The 16,454-nt window shown below is 39.1% G+C and overlaps 1 protein-coding gene across 4 annotated transcripts in view; it reads left to right on the forward strand.

Annotated features, from left to right (window-relative positions):
- mprip (myosin phosphatase Rho interacting protein) overlaps positions 1 to 16,454 on the forward strand; it is a 52,399-nt gene that overhangs the window by 6,131 nt on the left and 29,814 nt on the right. For all 4 annotated transcript variants that reach the window (XM_033985410.2, XM_033985411.2, XM_033985412.2 and 1 more), the window contains exons 2-4: positions 7,631 to 7,708; positions 8,421 to 8,486; positions 16,213 to 16,364. In XM_033985410.2, coding sequence (XP_033841301.1) covers positions 7,631 to 7,708; positions 8,421 to 8,486; positions 16,213 to 16,364 — 296 coding nt within the window. The remainder of the gene's footprint in view (positions 1 to 7,630; positions 7,709 to 8,420; positions 8,487 to 16,212; positions 16,365 to 16,454) is intronic.

A 16,454-nucleotide genomic window follows, 5' to 3' on the forward strand; every position in this document is an offset into this window, starting at 1 on the left:
TCCAAAACATCAACAGGGCAGATCTAAACTACAGAGTTAAGTTTTTATGTCGAATATTTTGGGAGAAATATGGCACTTTAGAAATTGCAGCCTTTGAGATATGTATCTGTTTAAATAGCGATTTTATTGCGATTAATCTTGGTGTCTTTTTCTGCTGTAAAACCAATCGTTTCACATCCTTTCACTAAATATTTCCTGAAGATGGCCTCTACCCTGCACGCTTGCTTTGAGCAGGTCGACCCTTTGCTGTTGTTAGCCTTACTAGCATAGCATCCCCCGCTTCTTTATCCATCCTGTATCAGTGCCGCGCCAGCTATCCAAACACTCAGCAGGGAGTTCTGTTGCACAAGGAGATTTTGTAAGTTCCATTCTTCAAACCCAGTAGGGCTGCAGTTCTTTAATCGCTTATTCAATTAATTGGTTGCTGTTTTAGTTAACCAATTATTGATTTAGTCGACTCGGGCTGCAAGATTTAATCACAATCGAAATTTGAATGGGCGCAATTGGCAAATCACAAAGTACGACAATTTCCTCCACAAACAACAAAATATTATGCCTTAATCTGCAAAAAAAACTGTTAACCCTGTAGTTAAGCTCTGTATGAACATGCTCTGAAATGCATAGTTCAGTCTTTCTGCTGTTGTAAATATAGTTCCTTATAATTCCAATAAATTATCCAGCTATTGAAAGATGAACATACGAAATGAGTTGGCTGGAGTTTTGATCTTCCTTTTCACTTATGAAGATGCTATATACCAGTACTTGTTCTGCAAGATTCTGATAACTTTGACAGATTTTGCTATTGCCACACCATCCCCCCTTTTAGCTGATAAAAGGCCCTGTATCCAAAAATGTTCCCATGCCTTTGCGCAAAATTTGTCTTGGCCCAGTACAGATATTTTGTAAGCAATGGTTGTCAGTTGCGTGCTGTCTGGATCTGATTAGAAAAGCCCTTTTTTTTATAATTAGGAAGTCTATATTAGCATGCTAGTTGTTGTTGTTAGCTCTAGCGTGATAGCAAAAGTTCACCCTGGTCTCAGAGTTGTGAAAAATGCTTATAAACTCATGCATTCTGAGCATCCTAATTATTCACAGTGATGAGGTAAGTGAGGAACAACTTTGAACTATTTCATTTTAATAGGTTTGCACTGGTTCAGTTTTTCACGTTTTTTTAAGGCGTAAAAATCTGATACAGGGCATGTACAGGATTTATTTAGCCGACTACAGACCTACAAACCAGTCTGCTCTCCACACCACAATACCACCATCATGAGGCCTAAAGCTCTCTTATGTAACTCATTAGAAACAGTGCTAACTTCAGAGCCCCGGTTAACAAGCACAAGGTGAGTGCAGTGTTTTTCCAATGTTCCTCCTTACTGAACTGGCACTGCTTTAAGTAGATAATACTCTTGTGAATGGAAAGCTTGAGTAGCTCTGAGTAATGGTGTTAGAAAGATTGCAGAGAGGTTAAGGGAATTAGGGTTGGGAATAAAACGTTATTAAGAATAGAAAGGGCGAGGAATGCGACTGCACCAACACATGGCCTGCGTGGAATCAACATGGAAGAGTGTCTAGTGTAAACAGTGTGGTTGTTTTGGTGAGTTGTGCGCAGGTATGCCGCTCAGAATAATGGGTGGGATTAGAAGGCTTTGGATGCTTTTCACATAACTTTATGAGTCTGCACGATTTTCTTTATGTCTTAACTGTGATTTATCTCTTTAAAATCAGGATTCAGCTCAAAGCGCACATTTTGCACACCACCAGAAGTATTCACATTTGGGATGAGACTGGAATCTGAACTGCTAAACTAATCCAAGAATCCCATGCATTTCAGAACATGTTTGTTGAACCTTTACTCATATTAAAAAAAGGGTGAAGAGGACATTCTATTATCTAAATGACTGCAGTCTTTGTGATAATTGTGCTCTAATTCAAAAAGCGTAAGTATGTCATAAAAAGTAATGGCTAATGTGTTTAGTTCAGTAACATTCAAAAGGATTTAAGAGAAGGGACGGGCAATACATTGGTTCTAAGTATCGAGTATCGACATTGACTGATAAAAGTGAAAAGTTTAAGTAACGACTACAAATTAACTGCAGATAAATTTGTGGGCCTTACTATGGATTTTAAAAGCTAAATATCAGTATCGGCAAATATCTGTTATCGGCCAATCAGTGCTTAAGAGAAGACGCCAGAGTACTTCCAAATTCAGTAACGTGGTAAAAACAAATACAAAATACATATTTCTGAATTTGATTGTGTCGTGGTGGTATTGACTAATGGCCATAGAAAAGTTTGAGAATCCCTTTTTCCCGTTTTATTAATATATTGCAACCACTATTTTCTTAACAGTATTATACATTTGTGTCATAAATGGCTAATCAATTGCATTATCACTTAGCCTTTAAAAACAGTGGGATATCTTTGGTCATCCTTCCTCAGAATTTGACAGTCTGAGAAATGACTTCCTGACTTTTGCTTTGCTGTGACTATCCCAGGTCACAGTGACGGGGCTTAAGCTGTCACATGTTTGTTTCTGATGGATACATTTTCTTCGGAGGGATCAAAATAGCCAACAACAGTCACTCCGTCATAGCGGTTCCTCTGCAGCTCTGATTGTCCACTTCTTGAGAAATCTGTCTTGAATGTCGCCGGGGCAATCTGTCAGAAGTACAACTCCTGGGGCCTGAAGGCTTATGTAGAAGGTTATGTGTATTTTTAGGTTGCACATAAAGATAAAAATGTTATTGTGATATTGTCCTGTGACGATATTGATTAGCAGGTCCAGTTTGATATCTCTCTGTATTTTTATACAGAGCTATATCAGTCTGATCGCCACTCCTTCTGTCGTGTCTCATGCCAGGCTCAAACACGGCCATCCATCAGGGTTTATTTTATTTTTTCTGTGACACATGTGAAACGAAGGAGCTCACCTGTCATTTGAACATGTATTTCTCTCATCTCTGACTGGTTTTTCCACCTGTCAATCACTCCCATCTGAACTCGAGGAAATTCACTGGTGACCAGACTCACATCTTGCTAAAGTATTGGAGTTTGTGTTCTGGATCCCAGGCAAGTGATGATATACTTTTTTGATGAGATCTTCAATAATTTGAGCACAGAGTTTTATTTAAACACAGCAACACAGACACAGACCAATAGGAGGGGAGGGTGGGGAAAGGCGTCTGAGTTGATTTAACTAAACACATGTAAGTGTGAACTCTCAGAGAATGATTAGTTGGATGAATCATGATAAAATCAAAATCGTAAGTTTGGCAATAAAGAATTTTTGCCTACCCCTCGGGTAAATGTTTATTTTTTATTTTTTTCCTTAAAGGGTATTCTGCAAAATCAAATTTTGGAGCTATGGAGCTTTTTTCTATGATGTTATTACTTCGTTCCCTCATAAAAGACATGCCTGAAGACGTTTTTGATGGCATCCATATATGTTTAAGTAATTTCGCGCTCTCACCAGGGCACTATTCAAACTCTCCTTATTGTTAGCAGTAAGATTTGTCCAGTGCTCAGACCACAGCCCTACATCACCCATGCTCCCACACAACTATTCTCTATAAATATACACAAGCATGATACAAGACTGACAAACCTGATGTGATGTAGTTTCATCAGCAGGTGCATGCTGATTGTGTAGTGATGTCAGTCTGAAGGGAGAGTCACTTTGTGTGGAGAGCAAAAGGAAGAGAGACTTGATAGTGAAACTTCTAAAATAGAATAATATGTTGTTTTAGTGAATATAACATCTTCAAAAACGATAACCAGTAATGTGGCAATCTAAATATGTTGTGTTAGCAATTAATACTCCAAAGAAATACTCCCTCTAATAAACCGCATTGTGTATTGACGTACAATAAAAGGGAGATAATATTGTCATTAGTGTTTATATGACCCCATAAAGCTCTCACTGATGACAGTACAGTAGATGCGCTGACTGTGCGTTCTGCTTTGGGAGTTTCCCTTGTTCCCTTGATCCCCGCAGGCTCAGAAACGTTGTCTCGTCCATTCTAGTTTTTCTGCTCTTACACTGTTTACACAACACACAATGCTGCTGTATATGCTGCAATGGAAATGTTGTTTGTTTGTGTTGCAGTTTGTGGTTTTGCGGTTGTGCAGTGTCCTGTGGTAGTTAAATTGCCTTAATGTTTAATTTGGAATCACTGACGCTCAAGTATTGCTCAGAAATTGAATTGACTGTAAAATGGATGTTTTAATTACCAAAGTGGAGAAATATCACATTAACCAAGCAAGTTCTTCTTCTAGACAGTATTTGCATTTTGTCAAAACAAGAGATTTCTTTCTTGTCCAGAACTGTACTTGTGCTTATCTAAAATACTCACAATTATCAAAGGGTGACTTATTTCAGAAATATTTTATGCAGTGCTTTTATCTTTATGGTTACAGTTTCAGAAAAGGAGATGATTTGCTAGGCCTGTCGCAATAACACATTTTTAAGTATGATATATTTCTACAAGATGTGCGATAATATTTAAACTATATTATGCCACTGATGCAATGCAAGAAAATCCCAGTAAACCATTTTGAAATAGACAGTATCATTAAAAGGACTGAGCTTCAACAAATAAATGGCAGAATGAACCAATAATTATCCATAGAAGTTAGTTGTTCAACCCTGTGTATAGCTGTATAGTTTTGTATTTAACAGCAGTGTGATGACTGTAGCTGTCACAGATGATCAAAATATTCATAAATAAAATATGAAAAAAACTTTGATTGAAACTTCTAGGGCTGTAGACCTTTAGTCATTTAGTCGATTAATCAGTCGATGGAGTCTTAGTCGGCCAATATTTGTCCACTCATTATTTTAGTTTAGTTATAAGGATTTACATTGGACAACAGAAGAAGAATTAAGTGAGTTAGCTAAAGATGTGGTATTTTTTGTATTTAAATTTAAAAAGGCAGAATAAACTTATGTTTCACAGACTGAACCTGTCTTTATACATTCAATACATTACTTCCTAGTACTTTTTTCTGAGTGTTTGTCCACTGATCTGAAGGTTCTTAAACATTGAGCGATCAGATTCACTGTGTGACTTCAGCTTTCACAGATGAACGTTGTGTTCAAGGCGCTTAACCCACCTTGCCCCCATTGTCTATGTACACTGGAGTATATGGGTGTGAATGGGTGAGTGGCTCCTTGATGTAAAGCACTTTGAGTGCTTGAGTTACTATTTTGACTTTTGATTTTAGTTTGGGCAGATACATAGCTATGCAATAGTTTTGAGAGTATTTATCACACTTCCTTTTTATTCGACTAATCGATCCGCAGGACATGTCTTTAGTGGGCCAAGAATCTCTTTCGTCGACTACATCCTACAGACTATTTTTGCACTTTTGTATGTAATTTTTACAGTCATTTCACATTTGTCTCATGCAACTCAATACATTTGGATTGGTTGGATTGACATAATGTCTGAATATTGTTATCAAGATATTCATTTTTGTCAATATCATCCACACCTGACAGTCGCTAATGTTTTTTGAATTTAGTTTTAGGCACCACACTGCATTTTTTTTCTCGCCCTATGTCCTTGAGCGTTAACCGTTGATGCGTTAGATTAATACATGTATGTGTGTCATAGATGCTGCCTGTGTGAAGCTAACCTTTTGAATGTGTCATGCTCCGCGTCCATAGGCACGCCATGCAAGTTGAAACAAGGCACGTATAGAATTGAGAGAGGCGTGCAGTGACTTGGAGCGCGCAGGACCAGTATTAGAAGAAAGAACTGGCTAATGGTTAACAACACTGAGAAGAGAGAGAGGTTTAAAGAGTCACAGCACAGCAGGACAGCACCGTGTTTATGTTTCCACTGTTTTTTCTACTTTTCCTCTCTCTATCACAACTAAGCACAATAAAGGACTTATCTGAAGGACTGGGCTTTAGGGTAAGCTGGGGTCAAAACTAGTGATGCACAATAATCACATTTTTAATTGATACAATAACCGATAATTTGAAGATGTTTGTCATTGAAAACTGATATAAAGTACATTTTAAATTAACATGATTTTTTAATTGTAACATTTTATTATTTTTGTTTGTTTATAAACCTAAATGTGATTAAAGCAGACCATATAATACATAAAAATCCTTATAAATATGACATTTACCAATATAATGTAACAGTGTTGGGTTGTAGCATTGAAGCTCATTATGGAAAAATTACCAGGACAAAGGAAGCCTATAATTTATACAGGCTTACATTAATTCTTCTTGACATATTGTAAATGCAGTTGTTTTTTTTTTTCCTTATTTTCCTTAGCCTTAGAATATGACTTTCCTGAGGCATATTGTTATCTGTGGGTTTTATGCTCTGTGCAACACAGAGGGCAAAGGCCCGTAGCACCGTGGCTGCTCTTTTAACACGGTGGATTCTGAGTGACACAAGCTCAAAGCAGCCACTGTTCATTGAAAACAGACTGTGCACAGGACTGTCTGTGTCTTCCTTTTATTCACTGTCCATATTCACATTGTGTTGTTAGTGGACTGTCACAGTCTTGGCTGCCTCATCTTGGTGGTGAAAACTTTTAGATGACTTCTTAGAATGTCTAATGTGAGAATCTTATATCCTCTCTCCTGTGTCGTAGGACTGGTACAAAGCGGTTTAGCTGAAATATATTTCCTTCAAACATAAAAGAAGCCCGTATATCTAAACATGTGTCCTGCTGTCTACCTCTGACCTGGGGCAGCTGTCTGTGCGTACGGCTGGAGCAGGGGTGGATGAATCCGTGAATTTGGGGCTTCTAATTATAAACTCAAAACGCATATTAATTAAGCATATTCATTACATTTTTATACATTTGAGTTTCTGCCTATAACTCAAACTAACTGATAATGGTGAAACAATTATTACACCATCCAGCCATAGTCTACCACTGGGCCAAGTGTAGAGTAAGTTGTCCAAACTGGGACCCCCTGATCTCCTTTACCCCACACACTCAAACTTCTCCAGACAGATCTTTTGTGACCTGGGCCATGGAGAGACAGTCCCTCTAGTGTACCTCACACTTGAGGGAACTCCCCAAAGAACATCCATAGGGCAGCAACTCAACTCCAAGGTTCTCATAGATATCTTGTTGTTGAGCTTGTAACAGAGATCAGTAAATTAATTAACCAGTTTGATTAATTAGATGTATTAAATGTAGTAATAGGCCTATTCATTAACTAATACCTGCATGTTTATCATTTCATTCATCATTCATTTATTTATTAGAAATGGTCAATCTATTCAATTTGGAACATATTCCGTGATCACATTGTGATGGTAACATTGCTAGTATTGTGTTATGAACCAAACATGTGCCTTAGACTAGACCTAGTTGTTGCACTCCTGAGGTTATACTTGACTGTTGTCAGTGACAAACCCTCTCTCTCTCTGGTCCCACCTGACCTGTTTGTAGTTGTCAGTCTGCACATGGCCCCTCTGCACAGGGCCCTCTACACTGGGGAGAGGGGAGCATGTCATCACAGCAGTTAATGAGCTGTTAAAGGCTGGCACTGGTTTGGACACAAACACACTGAAACATCTGGAGTGGTATCTGTAGCCCTCCCCCACCTTCTAATCACTGCCTCACCCACCTCCTCCTTCTTTTGCAGGCCAAACCCATCTATGGAGGTTGGCTGTGCCTGGCCCCCGAGGGAACAGACTTCGACAACCCTATGCAGCGATCTCGGGTAAGGACATGCACCTTCATAATTCATATGGAGTTAAATACTGTTGTGTGCAAACATGATTTCTAACTTAACGCAAGCGTACACTGATAAAAATGTTGTTTGGGCCAATAGACAGACTTCTGGTTAGTGGGTTTTCATCTCATGGAGCCTCACTTAAACAAATACTGCATCTTTAAGTGAACAGTGTATAGTATGTAACATTTCTGGTGGAAGGGACAGCCCCCGCTTACAGGAATCTGACCAGTAACAGGAATCTGACCAGTAACTTGTCTGGTGGCATCACTTGCTTGTCTCTTTGGAGACTGATAACTTTACTGTGGAACATTCCAAGCATCTCCATGGTGACGAGCAGGTGACCGAGTCTCCACCAGAAAAGTTCCTTAATTACTGAACACTTACTTACTTACTTTAGGAATTCATCATTAAGCAGTATTGCATGAGCATGACTGAACCAAAATAGAACCCAGACACACCGCAAACTGTGAACGTCCGAAAGGCCAGAGTGCGCCTGGTGTTTAATATACTTCAGTGTACAGCTCATCAGTAACATAAGCAGCCTGCAGCAGTGGTCGGGCCAGCTTCCTGTTTTCCTCTCAATCTACTCTTGCGTGCGTTAACTGACATCATTTTATTACTCAGGCACAATGGCTACTCTTAAACATAAGGTGTTTGTTTTGACTCCAGTCTGATCGTTGCCCTTCTATCTTTGCAGAAATGGCAGAGGAGGTTCTTTGTGCTCTACGAACATGGCTGCCTGCGCTTTGCACTGGATGAATCAGTAAGTTTCTGTTTACAGAATTGTTAAAAGGAAAGCAAACGCTAAGCCACAATGGCCCAACTACTGTGACCGGTTTACCACAATTTTGACACATGAATCTATTCATTATGAATTATTTTCAATTGGTCAACCAACCTTTTATGTATAGAGTCCCTTACAACATTCAAGGTGACCAAAGTGCATTCCTATGATATCAAAGCAATAGAAACGATAAAACAACTGCATTACTGAGTGTTAAAAGCCTTATGAAGGTAATATATTTTAAGTCAAATATTTTCACTAAAAGCTGCACAGTTAGCTTGTAAAATTAATATTAAGCAGCCAGTTTAATGCCATTTTCTGTTTTCTCTTTATATTTTTATAAGAACCATGTAGAAACAACTGCCTGTGACTATCCTAGACCCTTGTGTGCTGTTCCTTATGATTCAAAATCATGTACATGCACTTTAAAGGCACTGTTCCTGATTTTTACTGTCTTAAAAACTTGAAAAATGGGACTAGTTAACTTTGACCACTGTAAACTGTTTGAAATGCATATGGCAAGTGAGAAATAATTTTCAACATCCTAATTATTCCCTGCAATGAGTTTATAAGCTCTTTTCACAACTTACAGAAAAAACTCTACTCTGTAATTGTACACGCACTTCCTGGTTAGCGGACAATGAAACGGTTTATAATTAGATGCAGACAGTACACTACTGACTTATATTGACCTTAAGAGCCACTTATATTGTATATCTGTACCGGGGCAAGACAAATGTTGCCCAAATACTACATGCTACAATGCTACATGGCCTGTAGCATAGATACAGAAGTGAAGAAGTTTAAATGTGTCCACAAGTGGTGCTCAGAACGCTGTGAGGAGCTCCAGCTGGTGCCAGTGTACCCGTGCCAGCTGTTTGAAGTGAATCTCTAGTGTTCCCGAGCACAATAGGAGGAAGCCCAGTGCGTGTGAGTGCGTATGTGTGTGTGTACGGGTTTCTGTCACACTGTGGGCACTAAAACCTGTACACAGTCACGTGATGGGGAGCTGACTGCTTTATGGGGACAAAAATCAGGTCCTCAATGATTAAATTGAGGGTTTAGGTTAAAGTTTGGCATGTAGTGACTATAGTTAAGCTTAGGATCAGTCTCCGGGAAATGTGTAAGATGTAACGATAATATTGAAGACTACTTAAGGCCACTGATAATTTAACTTTTTTCTGAAAGAACGTATACTTTTAAAATATCATATGAAATAAAAAAAAAAAATGTATATAGAAACACAACGCAAAATGTGTTGGTATTTATAATAATTTGATCCAATACAGCTCAGATGTTAGTGTACCACAAAAAAAAGCCAGTCGTCCACTGCATGGTTTTGGCCGTTAGATCAAACTTGGAACCGTCTTATAACCAAAGACGAGCTGCGACTGATAACTGGTAATCCTGGTGGTAGAGTGAGCCTTTCTCTTGCTAACTGGTGGTTTTCTTAAACAGACAAGAACCTGATATTCAACAAACTTTGATCATTTGCACCATCGCACAGTGTGTATACGTGCGGTCTTTACATTTAAACTCATCCGGTTGTGCAGTGTGACATCCAACAATCTTACGAAAAAAAATTATGCAGTGGACCTCAGGCTCAAGAAATAATAATTACTTTTATTGATCCATAAAAAAAGTAATTAATTAAATGTTAAGTATTAATTATTGGATATTAATTAGTCAATATAGTAATTAAAAGTAATGTCCCCACAAAGTTTGTAAACATGACCTGTGTGTGCGCGCGTGCACGAGTCTCCATCGGGCTGTGTTTCCAGTGACACCCTCTGCCTCCTTTCCTCTCATTGTGAGGCTGCTTCCAAAACGGGCCGCTCCATTGTGCTGCGGCCTTTTCATGTGCAGCTGAGCCAAGGAGAAGTGGGTCAGGCAAGGAGCCTCCAGGGAGTAACTGCACTCGCCCCACACTCACACTTTGTCATTTCACTGTTTATTAATATTCATGATTTAAACCACCAAAACAAAAATGGCATACCAACATAAAACTAAAGAACGGAATCAGTGAGGGTACAAAAGAACAGCTCAAAAACAAAGAGCGGAGGATTTTACTTCATGTATTAACCGCTAGCACAAAACATATTTAGATCACCAGGTTTGCCTTTTATTCTTTTGAAAATGTTATATTTAGCTAAAACAATATACTAACATGCTGTATAAGTTTCACTCCCGTTTTGATGCTCCAAGTCCCCCCCTCCATTTCCTCTCCATGCTAAGTCACTCCCCTGTCAGAGCGCTATCACAGCTCAATTGACTTGCATTTTGCTAATGAAACTACTGCACATCAGGTTTGTGAAGTTGTTGTATCTAAGGAAAATCGCTGTGCTTGAGCATGGATGGACTTGTGAGTCTTGTACGAGAGGGGTGGGACTGCTAATCATAAAAAGGGTTCGAATAGGGCCCGGGAGAGATGGAAAGAATACACAAACATGCATGGATGATATCTAAGACCTCTACAGGAATGTTTTTAATGAGGGAACGTTATAGCATGGTAGAAAGCTCCAAATGGTCAGATATGTCCTCTTTAAACACCAAAACTAACAGTTGATGCTGCTTCTCAACCCCCTCCTCGCGACTCTCTGGAAGGATAATGGAGAGACCTCTGTTTCATTGTTGGCATGTGAGGGTCTTTTCACATGGTCAGAATCAGTATCACACAGGTCACCAGTGCCGTATTTGCTAGAAGGGACAGGGACAAGTCTGCTCAGAGCCAGACGATGTACTTCAATACTTTTGCCCATATCAGAGAGAGAGACAGTCCCACAGAGCTTGTATCAATGTACCTGTGGCATTCTGACACTTACAACATGGGTCTGACAGGATATTTTTATTGTGTAAATGTGTGGGGTAAATATGTTCACATTACAACTCGGCATGGGACGATATTGAAAGTTGGTGTTGCAATTATCATGGCCAACATAATCACGCTTAACGATTATATCATTATTAAATTTGCTTACAGTTTAGATATGGAACTTATTGATGAGATGAAAATTATAATTATTCAGATCCATAACATTTTTTAACAACTGTTATAGAATTATACATTGTTATAAGTGAAAACAACAGTGATCCAGAAGAGATCATCATGGAGAAGTAGCTTTTTGTGCACATTTTGGTGACGCATATCATTGTAGGACATTTTATATAATTGTGAGAATTACCAACTGATTATTGTCTACACTTTTCATCACGATGAACATATTATTGTTTATTGTCCCATCCCTAATTACAGCAGCATTGGAATACTGGCATTCATCTAGGTCTTTTGCATGGAGACGCAAGCACTCATCCCGTCATTAGTTCCTTTTCTCATTATTCAGGATATAATAACTTGTAATTATGTAATTTTGAAAATACCTGTAGGGCCTAGTTGTACCAAAATGTGTTTATAGCATTGTGGAAAGAATCATCTGAATCACCGTTAAACAATACCAGATACGTAAAACTTTATAAGCTTTAATTTGAAGACAATTTAAGTGTTTAGAATCCTCTTTTCTCCATCCTCTGCTCCATCTTACCCTCTGCTCTGCATCCTCTGCTCCATCTTACCCTCTGCTCTGCATCCTCTGCTCCATCTTACCCTCTGCTCTCCATCCTCTGCTCCATCTTACCCTCTGCTCTGCATCCTCTGCTCCATCTTACCCTCTGCGCTGCATCCTCTGCTCCATCTTACCCTCTGCTCTGCGTCCTCTGCTTCATCTGATTCTCTCCTCTGCATCCTCTGCTCTGTCTGTCCCTCTCCTCTGCTCCGCATGACCTTCTCCTTGGCATCCCTTGGTCCATCTGACCCTCCCCTCTCCTCCCTTTGACCGTCTCTGCATTCTCTGCTCCATCAGACCCTCTCCTCTGGACTCATGTCTGGTTGCTGGTAAATGCTAAATATTGATCTGTGGATTTTAGCTAAACGAAATGACATTTACTTTGCCCAAATATAGAAAGGAAACTGGTAGATTTAAAAGAATGAGCGGCATTTCAAAGTCTGCTCATTTGAGTGCATTTTATCAGCTGATGGAACCAGTTTACAAGGCTGACGTCAAGTCCTTTCTTACCCAAAAGGCAGCGGGATGCTATCTGTCCTCTGTAGAACCTCCTAATGCACAACTATTCAGCAGCAGCAGCAGTGAGGGAAGAGACTATCCACATGCCCTTATTTGGTGAACTGCAGCACCAGAGACCCGGCACCGCACGGACTCCCAGAACCAAGCTCCAAAAAAACCCATGGAGCCAGACATTCCAGAGACAACCAGAGCTCCCGATGCTGGCCACTAATGGATCGTACAATTCAACAGCAGTTCAACAGCACTACAGCAGCCGCCAAGGTTTAAAGCTAGACTAATTAAAAAGACATGGTGAAACAGGAAGTAACAGAAGAGTGATGGAGAGCGAGACCACCATGGAAGTAGCCAAAGGGGCTGTGGCCTTGAGCACACTGACTTCACTTGGAAATGGGACAAAAAAATATGCTGTTTTTTGCCCTGATCAATCATGATTTTCTGTTCAGTTTTGTTTTGTCTAATTTGAAAACATAAAATAATTGCGATATAAATTTCCTGTACATGATCAGTACTTTTAATCACCACTTTTTTAAAGAAACTACATGTACTCTGCCTTTTTTAAAAATGGTACTACAATCACAATTGAACCTGGGTTGCCAGTGCCTTAACCTGCAGATAGAGGACACATACGAGTTTTTCTAATTCTCAGTATATGGACAGGTAGAGCTGCAGCGGCTGCACTGGCACTTAATGCTAGATCAATGATTGACTGCAGGTGCTGGGGCTTAGATAGTGATGATTCAGATCAGAGACAGTTCTTTTAGGATTAAGCCAACTAGATTTCAGCATTGAGACTGGCAATCCAAATGAGACTCATGTGAGGCTCATTCTGCTTTTTGATTGGATAATAGTCTTGAGAACCAAAGCGGCAAATTATAATGTGAACAGCTTGGCCATCATGTCCAATGTTTTTGTAATTGAGAATAAATCAGCATTACAATTGTGATCAGGAAAAGCTTTATATGATTTGAAATTTTAATTCAAAATCTTACATATGGTTCGTTTAACACAAAAAAAATAAATGTCCTCCTCCAAAGTCGTCCATCTGCTCCAAACCACATGCTTTTAGTGACAGAAGATTGGCTGTAGACCTCCTACATTAAAAGACTCAGCTGATCATTTCCAATTACAAATATCTGAATCTCTATTAAAACTTGATTAATTGCACAGACCTACCCCCATAACCACCACTGTCCCACAGCAAACGAAGGTCCTATTTATAGTTCTGGGAATGGTGGAAAACTTGTGTCATCAAGCATTTATCACATTTTGCATCATTCTTTTCAAAGAGGCCAGAGATATTCCATCAAACCCAGGATTCCAGTCATCTAAAATAGTTAATTCCACCACTTTTCTGGGTTAGCTCAGGAGTTAAAAAAATATATAAAGGTTATAGCTCTAGTCTGACCTTACAGAGTCCCCCCTCAATATAAGAATAACTAATTGTATATCTTTTGTTTGTCATATTGCCCAGTTTTACCTAATTGAATAAATACAAGATGCATACATTCAAGGCAAAGCAAGGAGTCATGCAGAGGACGTAGCCCACATCAGAAAAGTTATTTATTTAATTTATTTGATTAGATTTTTATTTTATGCATTTTAGGCTAACAAACAAACTTAAATTCCCCAAACTCAAAGTCCTGTAGTTCAAAATGCTGAATAATGCATGGCATATATAGACTTTTAAGATCTTTTCATTTGTGTGTAGTTGCAGGAAGCCTACTGTTACCATGGAGCTTATAAAACAGCACTTTGTTAGGGCAGACTCGGTTTGCCTGTGCCTTTTAGCTTAAATTCACGCTGCTTTATTTGGTCACATGCTGAAATGTGTCAAACTTTCTACTGTAATAAAAGTAGTGTAAAGATTTGCACATGCGGTGAATGAATACCATGCAGACACTGTACGTTTAATAGGCGCCTTGAGTGGTGTCAGCCCTAGACGGAGCGATCTCTGGAGCTGTGTGAGAAAATAGTCCCTTTTAATAATATCCCAGAGCACAACTATAAATAGCTTGATCGTGGAAAGCACACAATGGGAGGATATGGAACTGTGCTAGGCTTTCAGGGTTAGCCTTGGTCAGAATCTCGCTATTGTTTTGGTGCTAATCACGGTTAATAAGGTAGCAGCAACTAGCCTTTTTTGTAAATGGCACACCCAAAATGCCTGCTTTATGTGGTCTTTTACAAACATGGCAACCAGCTGAGCTCAATAGTACTCAATAAATCAACTTGAGTAACTTTAAATACAATTTAATAATAATAAAGCCTCTCAAAGCACTCATTATTTGCTTAATTAATTAATTCTATTCATTGGCTGACTTGGGGTTAAAAATATCTTTAATAATAATAATCTACTTCTGAGAGTTTACATTTCACTATGGTTGAATCCACCTGTCACTGAGAGTATGACAGAATGTGGGTGGAGAAAAAATACTGTTTGAGCATAGAGCTACATTAAAATACTATATTGTCACAGAGCTCAGATCACAATTATTATTTTTTAATTGTGTATTAATTTTAATTGTGTATTGTGTTTAATAATTTTGTCTATATACCTGTATTCTTAAATTCGTTTACAGAGGTGTATTATAAGGACATTTTTGTATGTATTTTTTTTGATAAGAAATATGTTGTAAAGATGCTACTTTTACAAGGCCACAATTTTGAGACTTGTAACTCCTTCTACCCAGACACTCAAATGCTTCAAACTATGACGGTTGGTTCATTAGAAATAGTGGTTTGCTGTAGTCCTCCTGTGCGGAGTCTGTAAAAGTCCATATTAGGCCCGGTCTGGAGGGGTTCAGACAGGCCTTAGAAGGAGTGGGGAGCACCTGGGTGACATGTGCACTCACTCCTCTCTCTCTCAGTCGCTCTGATCTGACAGGAAGATCCAGCTCTATTGTATGTTAACGGATTAGACCAGCTTCCTAGTACTCCTTATATTTGCGACCTATGTGGAGTGGTGAAGGCATGCAAAAGGAACACAACTTTCCAAACTATTTCAAATTCCCTATTCTGTCATGAAGAGTAACCTTAGTTGATGTGCACCATAGGGGTATAAAACTAGGATTCTGGTCCGTCATATCGACACCATATGAAACATTTACAGAAGACACACTTTGCTTGTGATCAATGGGGGTTGATCGGCAAAACGGTGTCTCGGAAATGCACAAATCACTTCAAATAGAGCTTCAAGAGGGGAAATTTTGAGGGGAAACAACTATAACATGGACATATTATGCAAAATTGACTTTTCAGAGCTTTCAACCACTTTCCTTTCCTTTTTTTCCCCCCTTTTCCCTTCTGCTGCTCTCATATTGTACCAACACTCAGAAACGACCATCTCATGCAGTTGTTTCCACATGGTTCTCACCGATCTCTGCTCAGTTTTACAAAAGTTTACACTTTTTATAATGACATATCTGGGAATAGTGTCAGGCATTTTATTACATGGGTCTTCCATCAAAAGTTTTAGAAAAGGTGTTCTTCTTCCAGATATTGAGACATCTGACCATCTTCTTTTTTTCTTATTATAGACAATATTTGCATTTTGAAATTTTGCATACCTTTTATCTTCAAAATCCGACTCTCTTGTAATGTTTCTGTGTTGTGTTTGTTCCATACAGCCCAGTACACTGCCCCAGGGCACAGTGAATATGAACCAGTGCACAGATGTGATTGACGCAGAGCCCAAGACCGGGCAGAAGAACTCTCTGTGTATCATCACACCTGAGCAGGAGTACTTCATCAGAGGGGAGAACAAGGAGATCATCAACGGGTACACGCAACCACACACATACATACACACACCATGCTTTTGGATCTCAAGTTGTGATTTAGTTTTGTTCTGATTCAGTAGCTTCATCAA

Source organism: Periophthalmus magnuspinnatus, chromosome 19 (genome assembly GCF_009829125.3).
Source record: "Periophthalmus magnuspinnatus isolate fPerMag1 chromosome 19, fPerMag1.2.pri, whole genome shotgun sequence".
In the NCBI taxonomy this organism is placed as follows: Eukaryota; Metazoa; Chordata; class Actinopteri; order Gobiiformes; family Gobiidae; genus Periophthalmus; species Periophthalmus magnuspinnatus.